The 10,856-nt window shown below is 43.4% G+C and overlaps 1 protein-coding gene across 1 annotated transcript; it reads right to left on the reverse strand.

Annotated features, from left to right (window-relative positions):
- Positions 1-250: 250 nt before the first annotated feature.
- Positions 251-5,258, reverse strand: LOC138957926 (uncharacterized; the record flags this gene model as incomplete). Its single annotated transcript, XM_070328955.1, has 4 exons — positions 251-2,777; positions 3,177-3,386; positions 3,968-4,147; positions 4,447-5,258. Coding segments are annotated over 4 exons (2,072 nt in total), but the record flags the coding sequence as incomplete, so codon positions are not given.
- Positions 5,259-10,856: the final 5,598 nt, after the last annotated feature.

Raw genomic sequence — 10,856 nt, forward strand, 5'->3', positions numbered from 1 at the left:
GGAATCGATTTCCTGGGTCACGTTGGCATGGCAACCGAAGGAGAAGGCACAAATCCGCGCGGTTTGGTCACAGGAATCGAAAAACCACCGAAAATCCTACCAGTATTATATAGTAGATTAAATTTTTTGCATTTTTGTTCACCCAGCATACGAAGATAAAATTGTTTTAGAAATATATCCTATCCTGGCAAAATAAAAATAAGAAGATAGCGCGTGCTCTCTCTCTCTCTCTCTCTCTCTCTCCCACACACACACACACACACACACACACACACACACACACACACTTACAGAATTTCTTGCATGACATATACTCCGTACAATTGTATTGCAGAAGAGCAGAACATGTTTCAGTAAATGTAAAATAGCCTGTGAACACTTTTTTCGAAGGGGATTGCCGAGCAGAGTGAACACAAAGTCCATCAGATCCATTGACACAATTGTACATGTATATAACGTGAAACCACTCTTTCAGCATTCTCAAAATTAAGATTCATTTCTAGTCCTTGCTTTCGCTGACTCTCGGTTCATAACCTATGTAAATGTACCTCAATGTTAGCACTCCTTTTCGAGGGCCCCAAAGGGTTTAAAATCGTGATCGTGATTGGCGTTTTTTGACCTTTCTGTGACCGTGATTGCCGAAATTTCCATTTCTGTGATCGTGATGGGACTTTGCCCGTGATCCGTGATGACAAAAAAATCAAGTCTCGTGATCGTGATCGTGATTTGTTTTCGTGATCGTGATGGGCATTATTGCAAAGCATTTTATTTTCAACGTACATATTTCACATCTGTATCACTCTATGATCCTCTATTCGTCAAGGTGTTTGTGATCGTGAAAACTAAAATCAAGGTAACTGTAATCGTGAAAGCTAAAATTTCCCTTCCCGTGATCGTGATGATACCCCCCCCTTTGGGGCCCTCCTTTTCATTTCAAGACAATGTTCTCAGCATGTTTAATTTACGGTTTTGGTAATAAATACTGTTGTATCAGCATTTATCACGTTATTTAGAAACCAGAAAACGTATTTAAACAGTCTCTCCTAAACAATCGCCTTCCATAATCTATCAGTGGGGTGACCCATAATCAGACTGTCGCTATGCACGGGGAGATGAATTATTGAGAGATTTGTCATGATTCAGCGCAGGGGAAAATTCAACTTTGAATCTATCGACAGCTATGTTTAATGATCATTCGAAGGTGCTATAAGAGTACGCATACAATTACAAATGTCTGTCGAATACTCTCGAGAAACAAAAGATCAAGTTCATTCCATCTTGATTTTTCTGCGACAAGAAAGTGTACTGGATGATGAAAACAAAAACACACACACTCATACACAAGAAATAACACATAAAATGTGAATCAATGTAGCTCAGATCTACACGCATGGAACTGATCTCCCCACGTCTCGCAATCAATGTTATTTGAAGCCTGATTCTGTATCTGTAGGTTACGCTGCACTTGTAGGACAAGTCATCCATGTCTGGCATTGATGCAGCGGAGTGGGGGGTGCGCAGCTAGTTCTTTATCGTCGTCTGGCTACTGCCAGCGCCGACTTGAAGCTCTCGGTCGATGCCGAGGTTACAGTTACTTCATCTAATTGGTTCCAGGCCACTACAGTCTTTGGAAAAAACGAATGTCTGTATTGCTCAGTGTTACAGCGTGGCACAGTGAAGCATCTGCTATTGTTCCTGATGTAGTTGTCTACTGGGTTCGAGGTGCTAAAGTCTCTGGAAGATTGACGTGGACGAATGAGGCGTCCTGGTTTTTGAGGGATCAGGAACTTGTCAGGCGGGATTGCCGGATTCATTATCTCAGACTTCAGCGTGGTGGTATGAGTCGGTAGTTCAGTTAGAGTGCTGTGTTATCGAATTCCTCTTTGAAGCAAAACCCTCCACTGGTGTCACTGGAGTGGCTCATTTTCCACTTGTTGTGCCAATGACTGCTGCAAAACTTCCGCCACATCCGGGAACTCGATGCGTGGTTCCATCACGTGATGGGGCGGTGTCACGTGATGCGGCGTACCCCCTTCTGCCTGGTCCCCCTCTGTGGCAATGTTGGTGGTGTTGCCAAAGCTCATTTTATGGAGTTTGCCGACGTTGTTGTTGGTGGTGCTTTTGTTGGCCTGCATGTTGAACGTGCAGTTGGTGTAGATGACCTGCTTTGTGGAGTTGTCCACTTCACTGCAACTCCCTGCAACTTGATGTCCTCTGCTGGGGCTGGCTGCTGACACCGGTGGGTTTAGAACCATGGCTGGCATTGTTTCATGGACCTGAGTTGATCTGGCCTGATTCACTATTGCTACCTCAGGAACGAAAGACATGGCAGTATTTTGCTTTTGGATGGGAGTTGCTTCTGCCTGATTGGCCATTGTTCCCCCATTGTCGAAAGACATAACAGCATTTTGCTCTTCAACAGGAGATGCGGCTCTGCTGTGGTTTGCCGCTGCTCTGCCAGGGTTCAAGGACATGGCAGCCATCCCCCCACCAGTACAGGACTGATGGATATTGCTGACACTGTCAGAAGAGCTCGACAAACCCTGATGGCGCGGGGGCGTTGAGGCGGTGGCTACATACTGGCGTTGACCATAATAGGCTGAGGCATCCTGGACTGCTGCAGTCTGCAGCAGAGAGAAGGGTGGACTCGAGGTAGTGGAAGGGGCCTCGGCAGTCGTCCTGAGAGAGGGGAAGTTTCCCTCCAGCTGCTTGACGTGAGTGTTCTCCATCAGGTGCTGGTCAGTCTGCGTCTTGGCTGACCTCTGCTCGTTCAGCAACTGACAGGACAACAAAGATTACAAGTTTTGAAAATACTGTCTGTGCAAATGTTACGATTTTCTGTATCTGAGTCTCTTAACTACAGTCGAAGGTCTCTCGCTGCGTCTAAGAGTCTGAGAGAAAGTATATATACCATTATAAGTTGTTCACATTTAAAAGCAAGGATATGCCGACGTTAATCACATTTAACTGACTGAGTACATTGTGTTCAATGGTCAAATCGTACGATAAGATTTATGCTCGGTTGACTTCGTTGGGCTCTGTTCTATTATTGTGTATGAACTTTTCTATCATTTTGCTTTTTTGTGTGTTCCAATATTGAACTCTAAAAATGTATCCGTACACTGCCCTGCACGGTATGAAAGTGAATAAACAGCCTATATAAGACAACCAGTCACCTCGAGACCGCGAATTCGGAGAGACTGCATGGGGGGTACTGGAAGAAACTGGAGTGGGACATCACCAACGGCAGCCGTGACGTAACCAACGTCCAGCACACATTGGAACCACCTCAGCTGGCCGGGGTCATGACGTGTGAGGAGCGCCCAGTCCACGCGCTCGGGTATCGTGTCCAGGCAGCAAGGCACGAACTTCTTGACACCAATCCTCTGCAATATAAGATAACAATAAATGATGAGGAGAAAATGACTTTGGTACTGATACGGTTGTATTCTGATTTAGTTCAGCTTTTCTCTCAGTACTATAATGCTAAAATCTGATTTCCTTTGTACTGAGAAACATTCTTAAAAATAAAAACGGTATTTTGATGTTTGAAAATGTTTCACAAATCGTAAAGCAAGTTGTTGAACATGCTTTAGCAGACCCGGACCTGTTTGCGTGGTTTCTGATTTTTGTTTTCACTAAACAAGTAGTATCAATAACGTAGCAAATACTGCTTTATGCAGGTAGTTTGAGATAAACAAATTCAAGCTAGCTGGCTAAATATCATCATTTTGACTTAAAAGGATTCAGGTACACTGTTACACGCTGGACACATTATTGGAACAACTAGTCACGTGGCAAATTGCCTTTGTACCCGGCGATTTCCAGAAACTGGGTAAACATTTAAGTCGCTATCTGGTGGGCTAAGTTTAATATATATGCTAGCTGTGTGACTAACTATCAACCTTGAAGAACTGTAAAACAGACGAAAGGGCAAGACAACACTATGTTAATAAAAGCAGTATACCCTCTCGGAATTCAAGAAAGGTTCTCCACCGCTCCCCATATGCATCCAGATGGCTTCTTCCTGCTCCGACAAGCGCAGATGCACTCCCAGCTGAACGTTTTCGATGGCAGTTGTGGCCAGTGGCTCCAATGTTTGGCTTGCTTGAAACGTCTTTTCTTCCTCGGGGTTTGGGAGCCCAGCCTTCACACGACAGAGAAGATGAGCAATTAAACAGTAGAAATACACATTTTGGAGAGGAAAAAAAAGAGAAATACATCACAAAAACCATAGTAATTGCCTTTAAAACCAGTTGTAGCCCAGTTGACTGGGTTGATCTTGGGATTGCCAAGACAAAATTTGTGTACACAACTAAGTTTTATGTGTGTCTACGGCCGGCTGGCCTAACAGTCCTCATTCCTAAGACTCCTGATAACTCAGTTGAGTCAAAAAGGTCTGCGTTCAGTGACATGAAACAGTTATCAGTAACTATGGTAACGCACCTTCCGGAAGTCGCGGATGTCCAGCCTGAGGTCCCAGATGAACAAGGTCAGGTCGACGTCACGTGACTGTCTCTGCGCGTGCTTGCCGTACAGACGGAGGCGGAGGTGAGGGGGGTCCATCTCTTTCTTACACAGAGTGCACAAGTACCCCGAGAAGTGTGACGTCACCACCTGGATTCGGTTGTCGTCGGTGAAGTAAAATCCCTCAGTGGCGGTGACGTCATTCTCTGCCGATGTGCCTGGGGTGTTGCTTGCAGTATGCTTGTCTGATGTGTCTTCGGTTTTCAACGGTTTGAGCGTGTTGACAAGGATCTGTCCGTCACTATCTCTGTGGAACTGGTACACCCTCACATCGGCAGCACTAAACCCAGGAGGCAGAAAGTGAGGAAGAGAGATGGAGACAGGCTTTTGGAAGCTGAAGTTCTCTCCGGCAAAGTACTCTGCTGCCGGGCTGCGGACTGAATCACACCTCCCCAGGTGAAGTGTCTCGTGCACTCTCTTCAAGTCGGTTGAAATGGCTCCTCGAATGATGACGTCATTGTTTATGTCATGAGCTTCCCGGGCTTGGCCGCTGACTTCTGAAGAAACTGCTTCGTTTATATTGGCAGAACTTTCAGATCCTTTTTTGATAATGACATCAGCTAAGGCTTGTTTCTTTACCTCACATAAACTTTCTTGACTGGCATCTGTAACGGCATGTTCGGGAACGATCAAGATGACGTCAGAATTACGTCCCCGCAGCTGTCCCCCTGTGGTGGAAAACGATTCCTGGAACTGCCAATCTTCGCTGAACACGGGCTGCGGCACTCCGTCTGGTGGATATTTAACCAAGAAATGAGTCAAGTGAAGCAATATTAAAACATTTAGTCAACCTGTTGGTAAACCAAAAAGTCAACACTCAAAAGCAGGCATCGCCAAGACTACATATATTAATACTTGGCTAGTCCAGATCCAATGACCGAGACGGATTATGCTCGTCTTGGCGGGGCATGCGAATGTAGTACCTAATCTGCATACACAAATTTTCTTTAATTCTGAACACATTTTCAGCGTAAACATGACATGTGTATTTTTGGATTCAAGAAAAGATCAGGAATACAACCGAATCACTTTTAAATATGTTGGTGAAAATCTGATTTTAACGACAACTTTAATTAGCAAACGTATTGATCCATGTGGGTCAACGTTTCTGAGAGTGAGTCGTCGTTTTCTGGGACATGACCCCCGTTGGTGCCGTTAGTGGCCACGTCAGCAGAGCAAGGAACATGACTCTGAAACTGAAAAGAGTGACGCTCTCTGTTCTGAAATGGCGAGGAACCGTTTGACTGTTCTAGAGACACATGCCAGACACATCCCAGTGCCTGCTGTGTTGACCCATTCATGTCTTCTCCATTTGTCTCATTGCATTCCTCATCGTGGTAACGTTCAATAGGATGAACGTCTCTCCGGCTAATGTTCTGTTCAAAGTAGCTTACCCTTCCACTTCCCTGCGGATGTAGCATTGACGCGAGGTCAACATTGTTCGCAACAACCTTGCCGATATGAACAACAGACTAATGTTGCACCGACACACTCCAAAGACTAAGCATTCTCAGTAGTTCGATCTTTCAAGGGGTGCTTCACTATATGAATATGTGGAATATTTTTTAATAGTGTGTGTTTTGAAAATGTCAACGGTATTAAAACATACAAACAATGTCGCACGTTTCTTCTTCTTCTTCTACAGCGTTCCAGAAATTCTGGTGACGTGTGAGCTTGTTTGCCCATTTGGGTACCCCACACTATATTCTGAGAGCATAGTCAGCTTCACTCCGCTTTTGTTGGGTAGGCATGCTGGGTATGTTCGTGTTTCCATAACCCACCGAACTCCGACATGGATTACAGGATCTTTTCCGTGCGCACTTGGTCTTGTGCTTGCGTGCACACGAAGGGGGTTAAGTAACTAACAGGTCTGCACATAAGTTGACCTGGGAGATCGAAAAAATCTCCACTTTTAACCAACCAGGTGGCCGCGGCCGGGATTCGAACTCAGGACCTTCCTATTAGGAGGCCGATGTTTACCACAACGCCACTGCGCCCGTCCAACCTTGTTTCGAAATGCATAATATTTTGCATAAGGATTGGCGTTTTCCCGTATTTAAATTTTAAAGCCAAAAACGTGGCGACGGAGCCCCGGAAATGGATGCTCGATGGGTTTCAAATGTAGAAATATGCTTGTTTTCACCCAAACAGCTCATATACAGCTTTGAACAAGTCGCGTAAGGCGAAAATACAATATTTAGTCAAGTAGCTGTCGAACTCACAGAATGAAACTGAACGCAATGCCATTTTTCAGCAAGACCGTATACTCGTAGCATCGTCAGTCCACCGCTCATGGCAAAGGCAGTGAAATTGACAAGAAGAGCGGGGTAGTAGTTGCGCTAAGAAGGATAGCACGCTTTTCTGTACCTCTCTTTGTTTTAACTTTCTGAGCGTGTTTTTAATCCAAACATATCATATCTATATGTTTTTGGAATCAGGAACCGACAAGGAATAAGATGAAAGTGTTTTTAAATTGATTTCGACAATTTAATTTTGATAATAATTTTTATATATTTAATTTTCAGAGCTTTTTTTTAATCCGAATATAACATATTTATATGTTTTTGGAATCAGCAAATGATGGAGAATAAGATAAACGTAAATTTGGATCGTTTTATAAATTTTCATTTTTTTTTACAATTTTCAGATTTTTAATGACCAAAGTCATTAATTAATTTTTAAGCCACCAAGCTGAAATGCAATACCGAAGTCCGGGCTTCGTCGAAGATTACTTGACCAAAATTTCAACCAATTTGGTTGAAAAATGAGGGCGTGACAGTGCCGCCTCAACTTTCACGAAAAGCCGGATATGACGTCATCAAAGACATTTATCAAAAAAATGAAAAAAACGTTCGGGGATTTCATACCCAGGAACTCTCATGTCAAATTTCATAAAGATCGGTCCAGTAGTTTAGTCTGAATCGCTCTACACACACACACACACAGACACACACACAGACACACACACGCACATACACCACGACCCTCGTTTCGATTCCCCCTCGATGTTAAAATATTTAGTCAAAACTTGACTAAATATAAAAAGGACTATTAGGGACAATGGAGGCCTATTTGATGCAAAAGAGTGCTATCGTGGGGGTTCGAATTATTCGTTAGAGCGTGCAATTCTGAGTCAAAATTAAGTAGAAGTGCACTGCATACCCCAATCAAAGGTTAAATCGGTCATCTCTCACTGATAACAAACCCAGTCGTCGTATGTTCCGATGCTACCACTGACATTAATCCTTTTCAGGGGCGGACGATGGGGGGGGGGGGGGGGTGGGTTCTGGGGTTTCCGGACCCCCCCCCCACCCCCCAAAAATAAATATTTTTGGGGTATTAATCAGTGACAAAATCTGCTGCCTGAAACTGGTAATGATCATCCTCAGAATGCACCAGATTGCACCATTTTGCATCCTTTTTTTCAAAATTTTCCGGTGAGGCATGCCCCCGTACCCCCTAGCAAGCTGGGCGCTTCGCGCCGTCGGCTCGGCGCTTTGCGCCTTCACACCCTTATCTTCAAAATATACTTTTGGACCCCCCCCCCCCATAAAATGAACTGATCCGCCCCTGCTTTTTGTTCGGACCAGTGCCAACAGAACAGGTTCCAACTGCAGCAGTTACAATCTGACTTTTCATTGGTTGCATGTTGTGTTGGTTCATTGTCACTGCTGTCACCAGGGACTGACAATTCTTTTTTTTAACTTTTTTTTATCTTCCATCCCAATCTATTTTGGATTGCAAAATGTGACAGCTCCGTCAAAATAAAAGACACACCATCGGTACACGCAAGTCCTTAACATGAGAGAAAAGCCCACTGATGAGCCACCACCAACTCCACATCCCCACCCCCCCTCCCCTTTGCCACAGGTGATATAAGTAGTTCAGTAGACAATCTAGTTATCTGCAAAACAGAGAGGAAAGGACAGGAGAGACAATGTGATGGGAGGAGTAAGTGAGAAACATCAAAGATAAAGGAAAAATACTCGAAAAGAAAGTGCCATTGGCTGACAAAAGAAAATAGAAATAAGCAAAAGAGAGAGAGAGAGAGAGAGAGAGAGAGAGAGAGAGAGAAGAGAGAGAGAAAAGAGAGAGACAGAGAGAGATGGAGAGAGAGACAGAGAGAGAGACAGACAGACAGACAGACAGACAGACAGACAGACAGACGAATACGAATACGAATAATACGAATAAACTTTATTGTCATGAAACGTAGTGTTTATAAGACACGGGAAGATAAATAAATATGTGTGTGTGTGTGTGTGTGTGTGTGTGTGTGTGTGTGTGTGTGTGTGTGTGTGTCTGTGTGTGTGTAGAGCAATTCAGAGTAAACTACTGGACCGATCTTTATGAAATTTTTCATGAAAGTTCCTGGGTATGATATCCCCAGACATTTTTTTTCATTTTTTGGATAAATGTCTATGATGACGTCATATCCGGCTTTTTGTAAAAGTTGAGGCGGCACTGTCACACCCTCATTTTTCACTAAAATTAATTGAAATTTTGGCAAAACAATCTTGACATTGGTATTACATTTCAGCTTGGAGGCTTAAAAATTAATTAATGACTTTGGTCATTAAAAATCCGAAAATTGTAATTAAATTTTTTAATTTTTTATAAAACGATCCAAAATTACGTTTATCTTATTCTTAGTCATTTTCTGATTCCAAAAACATATAAATATGTTATATTTGGATTAAAAGCAAGCTCTGAGAATTAAAAATATAAAAATTATGATTAACATAAAATTTCCGAAATCGATTTAAAAACAATTTCATCATATTCCTTGTCAGTTTCTGATTCCAAAAATATATAGATATGATATGTTTGGATTAAAAACACGCTCAGAAAGATAAAAAGAATAGAGATATAGAAAAGCGTGCTATCCTCCTCAGCGCTACCGCTACTGCGCTTTTCTGGATTGTTAATTTCACTGCTTTTGCCACGAGCGGTGGACAGACGATGCTACGAGTGTATGGTCTTGCGGAAAAAAATGCAATGCGTTCAGTTTCATTCTGTGAGTTCGACTGAGCTTGACTAAATGTTGTATTTTCGCCTTACACGACCCTCGTCTCGATTTCCTCTCTACGTTAAAACATTTAGTCAAAACTTGACTAAATGTAAAAAGGACAATTAGGGACAATGGAGTCCTATTTGATGCAAAAGAGTGGTATCGTGGGGGTTCGAATTATTCGTTAGAGCGTGCAATTCTGAGTCAAAATTAAGTAGAAGTGCACTGCATACCCCAATCAAAGGTTAAATCGGTCATCTCTCACTGATAACAAACCCAGTCGTCGTATGTTCCGATGCTACCACTGACATTAATCCTTTTCAGGGGCGGACGATGGGGGGGGGGGGGGGGGGGGTGGGTTCTGGGGTTTCCGGACCCCCCCCCCCCACCCCCCAAAAATAAATATTTTTGGGGTATTAATCAGTGACAAAATCTGCTGCCTGAAACTGGTAATGATCATCCTCAGAATGCACCAGATTGCACCATTTTGCATCCTTTTTTTCAAAATTTTCCGGTGAGGCATGCCCCCGTACCCCCTAGCAAGCTGGGCGCTTCGCGCCGTCGGCTCGGCGCTTCGCGCCTTCACACCCTTATCTTCAAAATATACTTTTGGACCCCCCCCCCCCCCATAAAATGAACTGATCCGCCCCTGCTTTTTGTTCGGACCAGTGCCAACAGAACAGGTTCCAACTGCAGCAGTTACAATCTGACTTTTCATTGGTTGCATGTTGTGTTGGTTCATTGTCACTGCTGTCACCAGGGACTGACAATTTTTTTTTAACTTTTTTTTATCTTCCATCCCAATCTATTTTGGATTGCAAAATGTGACAGCTCCGTCAAAATAAAAGACACACCATCGGTACACGCAAGTCCTTAACATGAGAGAAAAGCCCACTGATGAGCCACCACCAACTCCACATCCCCACCCCCCTCCCCTTTGCCACAGGTGATATAAGTAGTTCAGTAGACAATCTAGTTATCTGCAAAACAGAGAGGAAAGGACAGGAGAGACAATGTGATGGGAGGAGTAAGTGAGAAACATCAAAGATAAAGGAAAAATACTCGAAAAGAAAGTGCCATTGGCTGACAAAAGAAAATAGAAATAAGCAAAAAGAGAGAGAGAGAGAGAGAGAGAGAGAGAGAGAGAGAGAGAGAGAGAGAGAGAGAGAGAGAGAGAGACAGAGAGAGAGACAGACAGACAGACAGACAGACAGACAGACAGACGAATACGAATACGAATAATACGAATAAACTTTATTGTCATGAAACGTAGTGTTTATAAGACACGGGAAGATAAATAAATATGTGTGTGTGTGTG

This window comes from Littorina saxatilis, unplaced genomic scaffold (genome assembly GCF_037325665.1).
Source record: "Littorina saxatilis isolate snail1 unplaced genomic scaffold, US_GU_Lsax_2.0 scaffold_1308, whole genome shotgun sequence".
NCBI classification, from domain to species: domain Eukaryota; kingdom Metazoa; phylum Mollusca; class Gastropoda; order Littorinimorpha; family Littorinidae; genus Littorina; species Littorina saxatilis.